General features: G+C 39.1%; 1 protein-coding gene across 7 annotated transcripts in view; it reads left to right on the forward strand.

Moving 5' to 3' along the window:
• ANKRD17 (ankyrin repeat domain 17) overlaps window positions 1-20363 on the forward strand; it is a 141365-nt gene that overhangs the window by 68455 nt on the left and 52547 nt on the right. For 4 of the 7 annotated variants that reach the window (XM_072624352.1, XM_072624350.1, XM_072624351.1 and 1 more), the window contains exons 8-15: window positions 3536-3773; window positions 5055-5246; window positions 5614-5723; window positions 11728-11815; window positions 14177-14304; window positions 15023-15166; window positions 15702-15804; window positions 17743-18498. In XM_072624352.1, coding sequence (XP_072480453.1) covers window positions 3536-3773; window positions 5055-5246; window positions 5614-5723; window positions 11728-11815; window positions 14177-14304; window positions 15023-15166; window positions 15702-15804; window positions 17743-18498 — 1759 coding nt within the window. The remainder of the gene's footprint in view (window positions 1-3535; window positions 3774-5054; window positions 5247-5613; window positions 5724-11727; window positions 11816-14176; window positions 14305-15022; window positions 15167-15701; window positions 15805-17742; window positions 18499-20363) is intronic. The other 3 variants (XM_072624354.1, XM_072624355.1, XM_072624356.1) reach the window with 1 other exon arrangement.

Below are 20363 nucleotides of genomic sequence, written 5' to 3' on the forward strand. Positions count from 1 at the left end.
TATTGTTCCCACCATATAAAATCCCTTCATGGGAAAGTAGTTGGGGCTTTAAAAAGTACCTTCCACTACTTAATGTGATTTTAGGGATGTAACTGTTCAACCTGACCTGAAAGTTTAAAAAAAAAAAAACTAAAATAGAAATATAATAAACAGCAGAACAGTGTGACTAAATGATTATGACTGAATAAACATGGGGAAAGGTACACCAGAGATCCCAACCTAGTCCCCGGTTCCCTGGAAGGGGACTGCATCCACAGTAATTTTATCCATTTAATCATTTTATTAGTTAGAGTGGTCAGTTCCACATAGTACATAATGCCACATCTTTGTAAAGCTGCGAAGAGGTGACCATGAGCAAGAATAGCAAAGCAAATGGCACTTGACAGTGATGCCCCTCCTTCTCATGGTGATGAGAGCTTCCTTTGACCTTCTCTCTGAGAGTTCTGTGGTGGGGATAGAAGAAATCTCAAATCATTGCTCTTTTTATTCAGGTACTCAGAAGGACTGCCCCCTCCTGTGGTGGGGCTGCCAGAAAACCTGCTACCTCCCAACAGTCCTGTCTCTGTGTGACAGACTTCCCTGAAGAAGTGTTGTGCTCAGAGTAATTGGCTCATTTACCTTGAGCAAGGGGCTGGATTGGGCCTGACCCTGCTGTGCCTACTCTGGGACCTGTCTTGGCCCACTTTGTCCCTCCCCTTATCTTTCTGTCGAGAACATCCCCCCTCTTAGTGTTGGAGTGAGGGGTTGCCCTTCTAGATGCTTAACATCGTCAGTACAAATAGTTACCACTGGGGCTAAGAAGGTCAAGTTTGGAAGTATCCACCTTTGCTCTCAGAAAAGAGTCAAACAAAATTGAAAGGACAACAGCCAGGCTTGGAGGCCTGTATATTGGCAAGTAATTGTCATTTCTGCTAGCATAGGGAAAGGCGGCTTGGTGGGTGGGACCGGAACTTTCTGAGTCCTGAACCAACCTTAACTCTCTTTGGGAGTCCCAGAGAGTTGCCATTTATCGTTATTGAGCAAGCTTGCATTCAGCGCCCCTGTTCTCAAGACATCAACTAGGGTATTGATTAGTCCATTTTCCTTAGCTCTAATTCGACAAACATCTCTGAGCTCCTAGGGAGCTTTAAGCATTGGCTTTTCAAGTGCCTTCCTTTACTGCTTTCACCAAAGGATCATAATCAAACCATCTGGCAGAATTCTGGTTGTCCTCTCATATTCCAAATGAAAAAACAAGACAAGACAAAACAAAAAAACAAATCGGTTTATTCAGCACAGTTAGTAGTCTTAAATGTCCATAGAATCTGTCTTGATTTGCTTTCTTTTGGTCTTGAGGGTTCCTCTTGACACCTGTCAGTTATACACAAGACTGGGGACTGCTGGTTCAGCTGCCTCATCATATCCAAAAAGCCGTTTAAAACTAAACAGTTCTTTCTACCTTCAAATATAACTGACTCCCTTCAAGCTGAGCAGATTCTTCTTCTGATGGGCCACACTTGAGGTGATGGGCATGCACAATACAGAGGCCTCTGCTTCCCCAGCTAATATTTGTCCTTTTTTATTGAGGAAAGAAATGGCTTTAAAAAAACCCTTCTGTCTAGTTTAAAGGTCAATTGAGTTCTGTGACAAACCTCCCTAAAAAAACTTGAAGGACCCTTAATTTACGGGGCTAGAGCAGCCAGGGAATAGCACAGCTAGTGGGCCTAAAAGACAGTTTACCTGCAGTATGGGCTGCTAGGTGTCATCTTAGTGCAGTATAGTGCTGGGTTTGGAGTCAAGAAGACACATCTTCCTAAGTTCAAATCCAGCCTCAGAAACTTACTAGCTCTGTGGCCCTGGCTAAGTCACTTAACCCTATTTGCCTCAGTTTCCTCATCTCTAAAGTGAGCTGGAAAAGCAAAGGACAAACCACTCCAGTATCTCTGCCAAGAAAATCCCTCAAAAGGGGTCATGAAGAGTAGAATGCTGTTGAAATGATTGAAATAAACAACCCTTGTTCCTTAAAGACTTCATACACTAATATTAATTTCTTTTTGCTGAATGGCTAGTTTACTCCCTAATTTCTTGGGGAAGGGAGCAGGGTGAACCACTCTGTTTAGAGGCATCACCAAAACCTCTTCCTGAAGGCCAGAGGCTAATGCAGGCTTTCTTTCCTCTGCGTTGCAGTCTCCTACTTAAGCATAATCATTCTTTTCCAATCCTGCAGGACTTAGTCAGTTGTTCTAAACTGGACCTGACTTAGGAAGGTAATGAGATAGCCAGAGATCATTCAGCAATTAACAAAAAAATTTAGTTAGCCAAAACTCTGGGCAGAGTGCTTTGCTTGTAATAGCAGTGGGGAAAAATAGTTTTTGACTGGAATTCCCAGAAAGTGAGACAGGGATTCTTCTCTTGCCTGAGTTCTTATCTTTCATTGGATATTGTCTTTGAAAATACTGCCATAATATCGCTTCTAGCACTGTATCCCAAAGAGATCATAAAAATGGGAAAGGGTCCCACACGTACAAAAATAGTGATAAGCAGTTCTCTTTGTGGTGGCCAAAAACTGGAAATCAAGGGGATGCCCATCAATTGGGGAATGACTGAACAAGTTGTGGTGTATGAAAGTAATGGAATACTATTGTACTATAAGAAATGATGAACAGAAAGACTTCAGAGAGGCCTGGAAGGACTTATATGATCTGATGCTGAGTGAAAAGAGCAGAACCAGGAGAACTTTATACACAGCAACAACCACAGTGTGCGAGGAAATTTTCTGGTAGACCTAGTATTCCCAATGGACTTAAGGCAAAACGCCTTCCACATCCAGAGAAAGAACTGTGGAACTGGATTGCAGAATGAAACAGACCATTTTCTTTTGTGTTATGTTTTGTGTTGTTTTGTTTTATGGTGTCTCCCATCCATTTTAATTCTTCTGTGCAGCATGACCAAGGTGAAAATGTAGTGTTCTTTATGTTCTTACTCTGTTTACTTCCTTTTGGTGCTGCTGCTTTATGCTTGCCCTTCTACTTGGCATGTTCTTCATCTTACCCAGATCCTTCTGAACTTTCAGTGTTCATCTCAAATCACAAGATTTTGAAAGTACATTTCAAAGGAAGAGAGGGCCTTTCTGTAACACAATGACTTTTTATTCCATTTTAATTATTCCCGTAGCACTTAATCACTGTCACAGATTTTTGCTTTTGGTAATCTACCACCTAGTATTTGGTGGTTTCTCATTCTGCTGCTGTCTGCCCAGTCACATTGTACTCCTCATTAATGTTGAACCATTTGATCTTCTCTTTCTGTGGCCACTGTCTCCTTTCCCTCTTCCTCATGTCATATAGTCCCAAGAATATATATTTAATAGAAGTCTTGTGGACTTCAACATCATATTAAACCATGTGACCTAATATTGATCACTACTGTACTTGACAGAATTGTCATTGCGTTAAGATGATGGCATTATAGAAAACTATTTAATTCAGAATTTCTGGTCTTCATATTAACATTATCCAGTTCTCTTTTGTAACTTCCCCCCTTCTTTTGTGCCCAGGATGGCCATGTTGAAGTGGCCAGGTTACTTCTTGACAGTGGTGCACAAGTGAATATGCCTGCTGATTCCTTTGAGTCCCCACTGACTTTAGCAGCCTGCGGAGGGCATGTGGAGCTAGCAGCGCTGCTCATTGAGCGTGGAGCCAACTTGGAAGAGGTCAATGATGAAGGTTATACACCACTCATGGAAGCAGCTAGAGAAGGCCATGAGGAGATGGTGGCCTTACTTCTGGGGCAAGGTAGCTAGATGATCATAAACATGCAAGCTGTGAAAAGATACAAACTAGAAGTGGATGGGATATTTTAAGACTGAATGTGGCATATTTCCATTACTTTTTCTGTAGGAATTAACTCAGTAAGTAGTTTATAACATACTTAGGACACTTGCTGAAAGGGAGCTTAATGCGGGTGTGAGGAACTTTGGATTTGGAATCAGAGGATCCAAGCCCAAATCCTAACTCTGCCATTTACTTGCTGTCTCACCTTGGAAAAATCAGTTAACCTTTCTCCATTGAGAGGCTGAACTAGGTGATTTCTGTGGGTCTTTTTAACCCTAAATCTGAGATCCTGTTATCCCTGTGATCCATTGTAATTCAATTAAATCATGTTATAGTACAAGCTTGATATATTCCTGTTGTCATTTCCTCTCTGCCCCTTTCATTATTGATATTTTTGATAATGCTTGATTTTGACACTAGAAAAAAGTAACTTGCGGTTTAAATGCGTTTCTCAGTCTTTATTTCCATGCTGGTATAGCTTTCTTTTGTTACATGGCTAAACGTAAGCTGCTTTGAAGGTCACTCGTGAAATAACGGCTGTACAAGAACATATTTTCAGTATCTTTAAAAATATAAGAAAAAATATTTTTTATTCTTTCACAATCTAAAATATTGCCTCCATTTAATTTGTTTAGGAAACAGAAGTATATTCTTGGATAAAGTGTGCTGAATTTGAATTATGACCTTTATCTGCATGAATTTGATCTGATTTCAAAATTGGAATTTTGAGTGCTCCAGTTTAATCTATCTAAAATATAATCTTCCATTGTCTGTTTGGATGGATAAATGAGATGCTTATATAATTGGAATTGTTACTTTGAGGAAAATTAATTGAACAAAACATTTTGGTGGCATTTTATATATTGCATGACTGTTTAATGATATTCTTACAGTTTAAAAAAATATTTGGTCATGAGCTATTTTTCTTTTTGAATATTTTTCTATTTCTTTAGTACTTGCCCATCTTAATTTATATTTTCAGTGATTAAGCAGAGTTTTTGCATAAGATGCAATATGTAGGATTATTTTATCTATGTAAGATATTATTTTAATATTTTTCTTTACCACTAATAAGTTCACTGTGATAGGGGAGATATATATGCTCACTATATTTAACTCTGTATTTTGCAGTATTTAGATTAGTTATTAAGTGTATTTTTAAAGAAAAAGTTATTTTATGAATCTCTTGAACAAATATAGTTTTTAATTAATTAATTGGGATATTGTGTTTGTTTATTACAGGAGCTAATATCAATGCACAGACAGAAGAAACCCAAGAAACTGCCTTGACGTTAGCTTGCTGTGGTGGCTTCCTTGAAGTGGCGGACTTTCTTATTAAGGCAGGAGCTGACATCGAATTGGGATGTTCTACCCCTTTGATGGAAGCTGCTCAAGAGGGCCATTTGGAATTAGTCAAATACTTACTAGCAGCAGGTAGGCATTTAAAAAGAATTATGTTTTTTTATATATGTGTGTAGGTATGTATATATGTTTATGGGTTATTTCAGGGAAAATCTTATAATAGATTATCTTATTCAAAATTTTGTAACCTCCTTGTTATACTAAGTATGTATCACATAAATCATTTTCTGCATATTATAGATTAAGTGGTGACTACTGTAGTATCAGAAATCATAAAACAAATAATTACATTTTTAATAAGCTTCATTTTCAGAAAAAGGAATCTGTAAAAAACTTAATCAAATTATTTATCTTTTCATCTAAGAGGATGTGCCTTGTCTATAGAAAGTTTGCCTGTATTTTATATGGAAGTAAAATGTATTGTTTTCTGTTGCTTCAGGAGCAAATGTACATGCAACAACAGCGACAGGAGACACAGCGCTGACATATGCTTGTGAGAATGGCCACACTGACGTAGCAGACGTGTTACTGCAGGCAGGAGCAGATCTGGTAAGTTCTGTTACCTTCTGTCAATCCTAATTTGCGAAAGAAAAAAAAAACAAATTTAGAGATGGATTTAAGTCACCCAAATGAACTAACAAGCATTTGTACTGTATATGTGCTGTGCACTGAGGTGAACCCTGGGGTTTGACCTCCAGGAGCTCCTGTTTGGATGGGGGAAGGGTCCATATGTTTAGTTCAGAAGTGCTTTCAACAGTCGTCCCTTCCACAGCATTCTTGACAAGTGCTTGGCCAATCTTGGCTTGAAAAGGACCAGTGATGGAAGCCTGCCCCTTCCAGAGGCAGCCCGTTCCCCTTGGGGAGACCTCTGTTGTTAGGAGGTTTTCCCTTAACACTGACTGGGAATTTTCCTCTTTGTAAATTCAGCCTTTCCTTTTTTTGTTCCTACTTCTTTGACCTGAGACCAAGCAGAGGACATTTTTTTTTCTTTCATGTGGCATCCTTTGAAGGTGGCTATTGTGTCCTGATTGAGTCTTCTCTTTTGCATGTTAAACAGTCACCATTCCTTCTTCCCATCCAGATGGCCCTCCAGATTATCAGTGTCCTTTATCAAATGAGGTGCCCAGAACTGGTCATACATCCTTGACGTAGGTTGGTAAGGTCAGGGCATGAAAATCTCCTGAATTGTGGATACTTTTTCTTTATTAATATGCATTCTAAGACCTCTTAGCTGATTCATTTCCATGTCTTAGGTGCATTATCTTTGTTGAACATCATTCCTCTGACAAGGTTGAGTAAATCATATCTTTTTAGATTCAGCCCAATTCTATTAGCTTGGCAGTAGTTTTATCAATCCTGAATATCAGAAAATCATAGGTAATCTCTAGTATTCACTCTTGGTGAGACCCCGAGTTGCTCCTTAGATATACAGTGCTAGTCTTGGTGTCAGGAGAACCTGAGTTCAGATCCAACCTGAAGAAACCTACTGGCTGTGTGACCTTGGGCAAGTCACTTAACCTCTGTCCAAATTTCATGAATTGCATAATAGGAGTAATAATAGCATCTGCCTTACCAGAGTTGTTTTAAGGATCAAATGAGATATATTTACACATCATTTAGCACAGTCTTTGGCACTTAGGAAGTAGATATTTTATATATATATATATACACATATATATATATATATACATATATATATATACATGCTAGCTACCATTATTATTATATCGTCATTCCTGGCTTTTTGTCATTTGCAGATTTGATAAATGTACCATCTATGTCGGTATCTAAGGCAGTGATTTAAAAAATATTAAATAGCATAGGAACAAAAACTCCAAAGGCATCCAGTGACCCTGAGTAATTTTTTTTTTGAAAGAGTAAATGAAATTAGCCTCTCTTTAACTTCATTTTTTCCCTTTAAAAAATATTTATTTTAAACACTCTTTTCTTTTAAAATTTTGATTGGAATTTTTCTTCCTACCACCTCTCCCCTGCCCATTAAAAAGGCAAATAATGTGATGGCAGTTTTACCTATGAAACCATGAAAAATGTATTTCCATATTAGCCACATTGCAAAAAGCAAACAAAAAAGAAAGCGAGAGAATTATACTTCAGTTTATTTTTAAGAGTTCTCTAGTTCTGATGAACAGGAAGACTTCAGAGAGGTCTGGAAAGTCTTGTATGACCTGATGCTCAGGGAAAGGAGCAGAACCAGGAGCACTTTGTGCACAGCAACCACCACAGTGTGAGAGGAATTTTTCTGGTAGATTTCGTACTTCGTTGCAGTGCAAGGAATTAAAAAATTACCAATGGTCTCAAGGCAAAAATGCCTTCCACATCCAGGGAAAGAGCCATGGAATTGGATCACAGAATGAAGCAGATCATTTTCTTTTGTATTACATTTTGGTTTGTTTTATGATTTTTCCCATTCATTTTAATTCTTCTCTGCAACATGACTAAGGTGAAAATGTATTAGTAGGAATATATGTGTGGAACCTATATAAAATTGTATGCCATCTCAGCAAGGGAGGGGGGAAGGAGGGGAAGGGAGGGGAAAAATATCTAAGATATATGGAAGTGATTATAGAACACTGAAAACAAATAAAACCATAATAAAAAAAAAAAGAGTTCTGTAGTTCACTCTCTGGAGGTAGATAGCATTTTATCTTTGTGAGTCCATTGGAATTCTCTTGGAATTGTGTTGATCCAAGTAGCCAGGTCTTTTCACAGTTGATCATCACTACAGCATTGCTGTTACTGTGCACAGTGATCTTGGAGTTCTTTTCACTGCACCTTGCATCAGTTCATATAGATCTTGGGCATGTTGTTTACTAAAACTATCTCCCTCATCATTTTTTATCAGACAGTAGTACTTCATTGCAGTCACATGCCACAACTTGTTCAGCCATCCCCTAATTGGTGAGCATCTTGTCACTATTCAATTCTTTGTCACTACAAAAAGAGCATCTCTAAGTATTTTTGTATAAATAGGTGCTTTTCCCTTTTTCATTGATCTTTTTGGTATATAGACCTACAAGTGGTATTGTTGGTTCAAAGAATAACCACAGTTTTATAGCCCCTTTGGACATAGTTCCAAACTGTTCTCTAGAATGGTGGGACCTCCCTCCCTCCCTCCCTCCCTCCTTCCCTCCTTCCTTCCTTCCTTCTATGATTATAGACTTTAATTTCTTCTGAAAACTGCCTGCTCATATTCTTTGACCATTTATCAATTTAGGAATGGCTTTTTTTATCAATTTAACTCAGCTTTCTATATATTCCACAAATGAGGCTGTTATTAGAGAAGCTTGTAAAAAAAAAAAACCTTAGGAAAATGTAGTGTCTCTAATTATCTTTCATTTATGTTTATTTTTGCTTTTGCTTTGTCTGAGATCATAATATCCACCCCTGCCCTCTTCACTTCACCTGAAGCATAATAGACTCTGCCCCAGCCCTTCATCTCAGCTCTGTGCGTGTCTTTCTGTTCCAAGTGTGCCTCTGGAACACAGCATATTGTTGGATTCTAGTTTCCATTGTGTTCTGCTATCCACTTCCCTTCTATGGGTTAGCTTGTCCTAATGGTTACTACCTACGTATTTCCCTGCATTCCTTCATCCCTTGCCCCCTCCTTCTCCCCTTCCTCCTCTTCCTCCTCTCTGTTTCTGTCTCTCCCCCCTCCTCCTCCTCTCCTTCCCCGCTGGTCTGTCATGCTTCTCATCACTGAGTTTTTGTACTTTCCCATTTGACCTTTTCTGCTTTTAAAGGAGTTCTCTTCCTCAGTGAATTCTTGTAACACTTTGACCATTAGGCCACATCCGTTTTTTAAGATGTTATTTTCTTCAGCATGTTTTGTGCTTCTTTTATCAAGCTGTTAAATCTCTTTTCATAATTTTCTTGCATCACTTTCATTTCTTTTCCCAATTTTTCCTCTACCACTTTTATCTCTTTAAGGGTTTGTTTTAGCTGTTTTCATATTGTTGTCTTTGGTGCTTTTTTATGTCTTGGTCCTCTCTGCCACCAGGGTAAATTTTTATGGTCATATTCTTTTTCTGTTGTTTGCTCATTTTTTGAGCCTATTTTTTGACTTTGCATTTTATGTAAAAACTGTCTCTGCTGAGATGGGGGTGGGGAGGCATTGTGCCAAATTTTAGGCATTTTTGTGCTGCTGTTTTCAGAGCTAGTAGTGGGGTCTACACGTTTTTGGTGCTACCAAGGTAAGGTGAGAGAGATGTGGTCACTGATCTTCTCTCAGCTCTGGTCTTACCCAGGTAGGGCCCTTGATTCCCTGCAGCCATAGGTGCCTCTGGTCCTTTGTGACTGATCACAGGTGCTCCTCTCTGTCCTGGAACTGCAACCCAGAGCTGCTTCTGGGCAGTTGAGTTGCCAGTCAGTGCTAGATGCACTCAGTGCCAGTAAAGGGTCCTTTGTGATCTCTTTCTGACCAGTTCATCTGACCTCCTTACTGTCTCTGAGCTGACGACTCCCCAAGGTGGTGCTGCTGCTGCGGTGGCTGCCTCTGAGGCCCTCTACTGACATTGCAGACCTTTCGTCTGGACTTTCTAAATTGTGTTAGGCTGGAAAAAATGTCTACCTCTGACCTTTTATTGACTTTCTTCACTCCAAAATTGTATCTGAGGTATTCTTTTAAAGATTTTTGAGGTGATTGTTGTGAGTCCTGGCCTGTACTCTGCCATCTTGGCCCATGAGATTAGATTTGTATGGTCTTTATAAATACATACTTCCTAGTACTTTTTTAGTAATTAACTCAAAATCTCCAGTTTTAGTTTTTATCTCATTGCCCCTTAGTCTTAGATCTTTGTTTGCATCTCTGTCTTCTCCCCTGAGACATCTGATAGCAACAGCTACCTGTTTAATATCTGAAACAGATTGTTCATAGCCATGTGTATTCAGTGTGTCCAGAATGGAGCTCATGTCTTTCTGTAATCCCTACAATTTCTACACACCTGTCTAACCTATTTCTAATTCTGTCGAGTATAGCACCATTCTTCCAGATTCACAGACCTTACCACTTCACTTTTTCAGCTACCTTCCCTCTCAGCTCAGATGGCCTCATCATCATTGTTTTCTTTCACTAGGTCATCCCTTCTGATTACTCTTCCAGTCTCCTCTCTTTCTTCTTTTCAATGCAGCTTACATGTATCTGTGGAATCAATATTTTAAAAGCCCATGTCACTTCTTTGGTCTCACAAATTTGATTTTCTTTTGCTTTTCAGATAAAATGTAAACTCCTTGTTTAGGCACTTAGGGAGAGCCTGGCACAATCTGGCTCTAACCTGCCTTCCCAGACATTTCCTATTTCATCTAATTTACTCTGTCTTCAGCCACGTTGGCATACATGACAATCGCTTTTGTGTCCCTGTATGCCTTTTTGCTGGTTATTCCTTGAAATACTTTCGTTCCTCGCAAGTTTCAGAATCTGGTTTTTTTTTCAGAATTCAGCTTAAGTGTTACTTCCTGTTGGAAACTATCCTTGTTTTTCTCTTCTTTCATCCCCCCCACCCCCATCTCCCTGTCGCTGCCACCCTCCTCCTCTCTGTGCATATTGTTTCCCTGCTACAAATAAGCTCTTTGCCAGCAGGGACTCAGAAAATTTTTATTTTATTCTCCAGCCATCCAGTTCAATAAATTCTTGTTGAATGAGTATTTTGTCTTTATCTGTATACCTGATGCATTTCCTCCCCCAAGAATGTAAGCTCCTTGAAGGTGAGAACAGTTTTTCTTTGTATTGTGAGGGCGCAGTACAGTGTAAGTGATTGCTGAATGAATGAATGAATGAATTGCCTTCTGAATGGGCTTGTCAGAGAGAGGATTTAACTGGTGAGGGGAAACTAGGAAATGGGAAACTCAGAATTAAGGAAGAAGCTTAAACATAAGAAAGAAAAATCTATAGAACTAAGGAGTAAGAAGATTGTACCCATAATTCTTTTTTTGTCTTTTCTCATGTCCCCTCACCTTCTCTCCTCCATCCCCTCATCCCGTTTAAGGACAAAATCCAGATTTATTTTTCAAATTTTTTGACATTAGGGAAAGCTGTTGTAATAACTTTTCAGTATTTCTTTGTCTTAAAAATTGTCAGATTCTTATTACTTGGGCTCTGTTCTGCTCATCTGAAGGTGGGGGCACCACAGTGGGAAAGTTGAAATGAAGCATTGGGGAAAGAGATAAGGAGAACCAAGATGAGAAACAGAAGAGAGGTCTGGCAGCCTGGAGTGAAAGGCAAGTTGTGTAAAAGGCCGTCGCAGCTGTAGAATTCCTTTGGAAGAGAAACTCAAGTTGGAAAATGACATCTGGTTTTTGAGGCCAAACCACTAGAAGCAGGTGGATAGGAGAAAACTGGGAAAGATTTTTGATTAAAGCATTGATTGTTCAGTGCTTTACCCATCTGCCCTTTGTATCAGATCTGGAATTTATTGTTACATGTGTAGGAATAATTCTGTGCTTTTTTATATTTCGGTTGTGATTTTTATTAAAATGAATATGTTATCATGGACAATGAAGTGCATTTGATGTTTTCTTAATATTGTTTTTAAAACAGGAACATGAATCTGAAGGTGGAAGAACTCCGTTAATGAAAGCTGCAAGAGCTGGTCATGTGTGTACTGTTCAGTTTTTGATTAGCAAAGGTGGGTTTTGGTGCTGATGGAAATCTATTTAATAAGTCTATTTCAATACAAGGGATGCACTTGCTTCCATATTCATACTGAGAGTAGTAGATGGGCTATGATGGTTATTTAAATTAGACCACAGTAAGGACCTTATGTAAATATATATTTAGTTCCTGACTTTTGAACTTCCCTGCAGCAGTGTCTGTTCCTACTGGTGGTTATGGGATGTCACCAAATGAAATGCATACTTTGGGTCTAGGCAGCTATGTGGGGTAGTGGAGGGAGTGCTGGCTCAGGTTTGGGATGTCAGACTGAAAATCTTGCCTTGGCCACTTCTTAGCTGTTTTGTCTGTTAATGGGGCTTGACAGATCCATATCAGTGGGTTGTGGTGAGAGTCTGATGATATAAATGAGACATGTAGCCCTGGTACCCCTTAGAGGGGATGGGAAATCCCTTCCCTGGCCCTCCCTCTTCTACTGCTTCTCCCTGTTGACTCGCCCTGCGGCCCACTCTGGCCTGACCCAAGTTGGCCTTTTCTCCTCTTCTCCTCATCCTAGTCTATCAGGATGCACCCCCTTCTTTCCCTGCTGGGATGCAGCTCAATCTGTGCTGTCATTTCTGTTCCTCCCTGCCTTCTCTTAATCTCTCCAGAATAATGCACAATACTCCAGGCAGGTTTTTTTTTTCTTTTGAAGCACATGTATGTTGTGCTTTCATCCCCTAGATAACATTACCTCTAAAAAAAAATGAAAAGGTGAGGCTGTTGGCACAACAGCCAAGGATCAAATGTCCGAACCCCAGAATGACAAAGGGGGCAAGCTGGGAGGAAGCCCAGGAGTGAAAAGGGCCTCCAGAGACTTCTCATATGAGGAGGCAATGCATTTCTTAATTTCTCTCCTTGAAATTCATGTTGCTGTCCCTAGGGCCTGGCAAGTATGAAAGGGTACACCTCTTTTTCCCATTTCTATTAGAAAAAATTATGTCTGTCAAGTTAGATACGTAAATATTTTGCTCCTGGTTCTTAAGTTGGAGACTGCCTGTATTTATCACTTTTTATAGTTACTGATGAACTTTTTTTAATCATAGTTGGTACATATCCATGATCTCTTCCTAATCAGTACTTGTAATAAAAGCATTATTTTAAAGAACCTGTTGTTTTTATCAGTTTATTCCATATCATCTTTGAATTTGCAGTTGAAAGCAGATTTAGAAATTATCTGTTAGTTTTATCCTCTTAACAGTTGAGAAAATTGGGTCCCAAAGGGGTTAATGCTTATGTCAAGAGTTTTAAGACTTAAGTATCCATTACAATGGCAGGTAATAAATGTCTGATTAATGTGAAGTAATGTATGGGTTTAAAAATAAAGGCATTTTGGAATAATAAAAAGCATGTTCTGGGCTTGGAGTCAGTGAGACCTGCATTTGGCCATCCTTGTCCTTGTGTAATTCACTTGACTAAGTCCTTTGTGATGGAGATTTTACTACAAATCCAAAAACTGGTTTTGATCCATAAGAGAAAAGAGTTTACACACTGGGAAGTCTCACTGATGAAATCATAGTTTCTTTTTAAAGTTTAGTGCACCCCTGATACTCCTCATACAGTCTTTGTGTACCTGGTGACAAGTTACTTTTATGTCCCAATCAGTTTTCCTCTTTGTATGAGGAAGGGGATTGGATCCTATATCCTGTAAGCATCCTTTTCAGCTCTTTATTTGTGTGAACTTATGACCCCCTATTCTCACCTATGCTACCGGTGCTACCATTAAATTGCATGACTGTTATGTAGGGGTAAACACCTGGGAATTGAGAGTCAAGGAATGGAGCCTTGGGTGTACTTTTATCATTAAAATCATCTTGCTGTGTGCTCTTCGATATGCCAGTTGTCTAGATTTCCATTTCCTTATTTTTTATTAATTCACTGTTCTAACTGATTAATCTTTCTCTCATTTCTGACTCCATGACCTCCTGTATTCACTTTTTAATTCAGATTCCTTTGATTTTTAATCTTTAGCTGAATATCCTTTTTCTTATTAGTCATACTTCCCTAATTCTGGACTTGGAATCAGGAAAGACTTTGATTCAAATCCAACTGTTGTGGCTGAGTAGCTGGGAGCTAGTAATGGACAAGTCCCCTTATCTCACAGAGCCCAGTAATGGCTGTGACACCATCCTCATAGTTGAACTATGAGAATGTCACGAGGTCATGTCTGTAAAGTGCTTTGCCTGCCTCACAGATCCATGTAAATGTCAGTTGCTGTGCAGTCTGCTAATGACGTGTTCTGAGCATAAATCAAGCTTCATTTGCTCACAAAGATTTTGGACATTAATTGAGAATAACTTTCTTACCTGAATGATGTTTTCAAATTTGTGTCTCTCAGGAGCCAACGTGAACAGGACCACAGCGAACAATGATCATACGGTATTGTCCCTGGCTTGTGCGGGTGGCCACCTGGCGGTGGTGGAGTTACTCCTGGCTCATGGGGCTGATCCCACTCACAGACTGAAAGTATGTAACTCAGGTGTTAAACAGTGTTTGAGAACCTCTGTTGTTTTAGTGAAATGGCATCTTCTTAGATGGCTTTAGAAGCCTCCTTAACCAGGAGAACGTTTGTAAAGGCATAAATACTGAGGATTGTAACTGATTATTTTGAAATGCATTCATCAAAATCTGTGTGTTTTTAAGAAAAAGTTTCCAGGTTAAGAGCTCCAGGTGTAAAATTTTTTAACATTGGTAGAGAGGTGAATGTACTTCCGTGATTTTTATTTTTGAAACTATTGACAACTAGGACAAGTCAGTGATTAGAATTCGTTTTAGCATATAGGTTTGTAAGTACAATTGACGTCAGTGTGTCTTGAATGCATTGAAATCAAAAGCATTGCCGCCATTTTCTTGCAGTTTTACTTCGTTTTGAAGTGAGATTGTGAGAATGCGCGTTTTAGTAGATAGTGAGAAAGCAAAAGCCATTTTAGTTTTTGACGATCCCTAAGAAGGAATACAGTTACAAACACTAATCAAATGTGTAGGTTGTTACTATTTAAAGTTGCAGTGTCACAAAGCAGTGACTCTTTATTACAAAACGTTTTAGATGAGATGGAACTACGCATCTATTCGTCTGCTTCAAACTGAGATGTACCATGATGGCCCATGTCTCACGATTTGCCTGTAAAGTAACATTTTACATCATTCCTTTTCCTCCACTGTGTCGCTCCTTCTCTCCTTTTAGGATGGCTCCACAATGTTGATTGAAGCAGCTAAAGGTGGCCATACAAGTGTTGTTTGCTATCTTTTGGATTATCCCAATAATTTGCTCTCTGCTCCTCCACCTGATGTCACCCAGTTGACCCCCCCTTCCCATGATTTAAATCGGGTAAGAGTCAGAGCAAATGCATTATGTATTTATTATTTGATATTCTACACTTGATGACTATTTTAACCTAAATTAGTTTAATTTTTATTTACATAGATTCTTTCTCCAGACTAATTTTCCATATGCTTTTTGAAAAACATGTATAGTTTAGCAAATGTTACATTTTACTCTTTTTCAATTCTGCCATTGTCAAAATAATTTCTAATGAATTTGTAACCCATGAAATGTTTTGAAAAGCACAAAGATCTTGTAGTGTGTTTTTGCTCAACTTGGAGTCATAAAGACTTGGGTTTGAGCTTCACCCCCAGACATACTAAATGCACTCATTTATCTCTCAGTGAGCTAATGTATGTGTAGCCCTTGTACGCTTTCAAACCCTTTGTAACTGGCAGCTATTAAATGTGTCATTTCATTTGATACTCCACCATACTACTTGGCAAATATTGTAGATTTTGTTGTCACAACATTTTTCATATTATTTAGTTACAGGTATAAGAATAAAGAGCATATGCTTAATTGATCTCTACCATTGTAGGCTCCTCGTGTCCCTGTGCAAGCGCTGCCCATGGTGGTCCCGCCGCAGGAACCTGATAAGCCCCCTGCCACCGTGGCTGCTACACTACCCATCAGGAGCAAAGGTCAGTTCTTTTTCTGTCAACTCTTTTAAAATGCTCTGTAGGTTGAAACCACAGAAATTAAAAAACGAGTGCTTATTTTGTAAAATGATTTTTCATGACAAATGGCTGTTGGAAAAACTAAGGTGATTTAGGAGATTTTTATATTTATATATATAAAACAAGAAATACTCCTTCTTGAGGACCTTAAAGCATGAGGGAGAGAGAGAATTTAAAAAATAGTGAATTTGTGCTAAAATTCCAACTTGAGGATTTGGTTGCTCAGTACTTTTGGAATATAGCTCATCCTTCATGCTGTTTTGATTAACTGTGATTTCCCCCAAATAATTAGTCCTTTGTAGTTATCTGTAAAGTGCTAGGCTGGGTATAATTTGCTTAAAGCAGAGTCTCTTCAAACTCTGCAAGGTATTAGATTTAAAATCCTGAATCAGATAGAAATTTTCAAAATTCTGTTTTTGATGCAAATTTCATATTTGGATCAGTAATTTCAGATTCACTTGTATTCACTAGAATTTTCCCTTAGATCTATTATCTGACTTAAAGTTAGGACCTTGTACATATGTTTCTAAGTCCCATTCTCCCCTCCTCCCCCCAATATTTGAGCTATCAGTTTGAAATTACTTTTATTTTTAAAAGTTTTACCTCAGAAGGTGTTGTGTGGGTTTTTTTTTAAGTAAGAGGATGGTTGTGTTCTTTTTTTTTTCTCTTACCAATATGACAATTACGTATTCTTTCCACATGATATTTTCAGTCCTGACTCCTATTCTACAGCACTTTTTTCTGTTGGTGGATGTCACAGGCCATTGCTGCCACGCCTATGGCCAGGTCACTTTATTGTCCTGGCTGCTGAAGGGTAGGTGACATCAGCCATCCATCATTGTTTCTTCCAGGGTGGCCACATCCTATTCTCTACTGTTGTGAACATATTTAAATTTATGTCCTGATTTTATCAGTCCTGAAACTCCAACAAAGACATATCAGTTGGATTTATTTTCCCATGACTTTTAGTGATTCTGGAACTGTTTTGTGTTGAAAAAGAACCAGATTCTTAAATGTGGAGAGGAGAAAAAAATACTACCTTAAATTAAATATCTTTATAATGATAATTTGAAAAAAACAGATTTTTTCCTATACTCTTGAGCAGTATTTTCCTGTTTGCAATGGAATTTTACTTTCCTTTATTACCAGATGCAGTAACTTCTCTGGGCGTATTTCCTCATCACTAAAATGAGGGGGGGGTTGAACTAGGTGATTTCTAAAGTCCCTTGCAGCTCGCAGTCCCATGATCCACACTCTTTCAAACTGTAGCTTGTTTTCCACCAGTTAGATACCATAAATCTAGATAAAGGCACTCTTGGTTTTCACTTATCTAATCCTTCAGTAATCTTGAAGTGAATTATAAAGTATGTGTATAATCCATACATCTCTTGAATTGATGATACAGTAGAAGGTGTTATTTGCTTATAACCACATTCAGTACATTTCCACCTTCTGTGGGTTTGATCCGCCATTAAAGTCCTCCCCTGATGCCTCCTCGTGGCATCGAGGTCACCCTGAGCTCTCGAAGGCTGTGCCAGTGGAGCACAAGCTCTGTCAGGTCTTACCAAGCTGGGAAGCCTTCAAGGATGGGCTGGGGATAGATGGTTTATCTGTCACTCGAGGACCAGCCTAGTTAAGTTGGGAAAGACTCATCACCAGATAGTTGGCCATGAGGTGATGGATTTATTTTTGGCCACAACAACTCATGAAAGTCTTCTAAGAGGTAGAGAGGGTTGCGATCTGCATCGGTGGAGGGTGTACCCACACCAATGAAATCATGGATCCGTGAAGTATGGATTTGGTAACTTGGTGCATAACTGTTGGCACTAAGCCTCCCAACAGTAACTCTGTAATGAGGATGCCGTTCATGTGCACTTCTGAGGGGGTTTCTTTTTCACACAGCTGCTTCTAAACAAAAGTCCAGCAGCCATTTGCCAGCTAACAGCCAGGATGTACAGGGTCACATCACCAGTCAGTCTCCCGAGAGCATTGTAGAAGAGGCTCAGGGCAAGTTAACAGAACTGGAACAGCGGATAAAAGAAGCCATAGAAAAGAATGCACAGCTGCAGTCCTTGGAGCTGGCTCATGCTGACCAACTCACCAAGGAGAAGATTGAGGAGTTGAACAAGACAAGAGAGGAGCAAATTCAGAAGAAACAAAAGATTTTGGAGGAGCTGCAGAAAGTAGAACGAGAGTTACAGCTGAAAACGCAACAACAGCTAAAAAAGCAGTATCTGGAGGTGAAAGCTCAAAGAATTCAACTCCAGCAGCAGCAGCAGCAGCAGCCTTGTCAACACCTGGGCCTCCTGTCTCCAGTGGGAGTTGGAGAACAGCTTTCAGAGGGAGACTATGCCCGATTACAGCCAGTGGATCCCATCTTGCTTAAAGATGACCCCCAGCAGAGTGCTGCTCAGATGGGCTTTACACCAATCCAGCCTTTGGCGATACCCCAAGCTTTGCCTCTGGCAACAGGTTCCCTACCTCCAGGGTCCATCACAAATCTTACAGACCTGCAAGGAGTTATAGTTGGACAGCCCGTACTGGGCCAAGCACAGTTGGCAGGGCTGGGGCAAGGAATTCTGACAGAAACCCAACAAGGGTTAATGGTAGCCAGCCCTGCTCAGACCCTCAATGACACGCTGGATGACATCATGGCAGGTGGGTTTATATTGTTCTGAGCAGGTATACAATGTGGTTTGCGTAAGGCACAAAGTAAGGGCATTCCAGAACTCTTCCAGTGACCAAATTGGAAGGCTGTCTTTGCACTTTGGATTCTTGTACAGCAGTAGATGTAGTAGTAGCACTGTGTCAGAAGTCCACAGAAAGGAACGAAGGTGGTGATAGGCCAGATTAGAGCACAGGCCCATCGCTGCTTTAACTCTGTTTTACAGAAAGTGCCTTGGAATCCAAAGGACTTGTGCTTGTTTGCTGACTGGGTGGGCAGGCAGGGTTTTTGTTTTTGTTTTTTTGTTTGTTGTTTTAAGTACTCCTTTCTTAGTGATCAGAGAGACAAGGCATTGTCTTTTATGTTTGCATTTACATCAACAAACTAGGAAATCTTAAAGATATTCCATGTACACTTTCCCAACTGGTTGGATGCTGTGTAGACTTAGTTTATTTGTGAGCAGGAATATTTTGGTACAGAGTTCTAGGCTTCAGAAAGTAGACCAATGTTTGTCACATCCTGTGTATGTAATTGTAGTGTAACTCTCTCACCACAACACAGAAATTTGTGTCCCTACAACATCAATAATGGGGCTTTTACTGTTTTTCACAGTGAAAAATATGATTCATTAATATTTTAAAATATACTCTTGTATTTTAGTCACTCCTGGAATATATAACATTTGTAAATAAAACATTTTCAGAGGATTGTCTCAATTCTCCTAAATTTTAAACGAGTTAATGTGTAAAGCAGTTTGCAAACCCTAAAGCACTGTACCTTTGCTAGTTCGCTGCTCAAGATTGAAATGTCTAAAAAGTTCAGCATCAGGAAAGAAAAATAGCCTTCTTGAGTAGTGGGGACATAAAGGAGTTGAGTTCTATCCGTTTTGGAAGAATAACTGAGCTTTTTAAGAATAATTATAAAAATCAAGCACCGTTTAACAGAGAAAATAGTTGAATAATTTTTAGAAACACTTTCACGTGTTTTTTTTTTGTCCTTAAGGTAAAATGTATGCAAGCTTGTATGGCTAAAATGACATGTCTTGTCAAAGTAATTCATTGTCAGTACAATATCATTTAACCAGGCCTATAAAATTTATCACAGAAATATACATGCAACTTTTTAGTGCAAGTCCACAGAATAGATTATTTTAAAATATGATCTCTAGTGAGAAGGGTTTATTTTCTGTCCAGTTACAAAACATGAAATATGCTTCAGTGTCAGTGTAAACCTGTATTACCTCCAAAGTCACTCTGAATTATGAATGTCTGGATTTAAAATGCAAAATGGTTTGAATATTTTGGTAATTTTGAACAAAATTTCAAAAATGGACATAATCACATATTATTTTGGTATTTCACCCCCTCAGTTCAGTTAGTAATGTATAGAGTATAAATCACTTAGTTCTTTTGCATATTATAGGTTGCATTAAACCTATATTTTGTAACGTTATGAAAAAAAGTAATGTTATTGTGTAACTTGTAGCACTGACGTATTAGTTGTGTGTTAGAAATTGGAGTAATGTCTAACTATTTTTTGGAGTTAAACTGAACAGGGAATTTAACCAGATGTGGTAGTTCCCAGTGCCAGGAGCTTTGCTGTTCCTGACAGATGTCATGAGCTCCAGGGAGCTCTGCGTTAATATGGTGAAGCCCACAGGGCCAAGAGGAGAGCGCACCACCAGATTGCCTAAAGAGCAGCAAGGCAAAAGGCTCCTGTTCTTTCAGCCTGGACAAGAGGGAGATCCAGTTTAAAATAGATATAGATAGAGACATACAGATATATATCTGCATATATCATTTGATCATGTAATTTAGTTTTGAAAGTACAACCCAAATCCTTTAAAAGTTCATCCTGG

This window comes from Notamacropus eugenii, chromosome 7 (genome assembly GCF_028372415.1).
Source record: "Notamacropus eugenii isolate mMacEug1 chromosome 7, mMacEug1.pri_v2, whole genome shotgun sequence".
NCBI lineage: Eukaryota > Metazoa > Chordata > Mammalia > Diprotodontia > Macropodidae > Notamacropus > Notamacropus eugenii.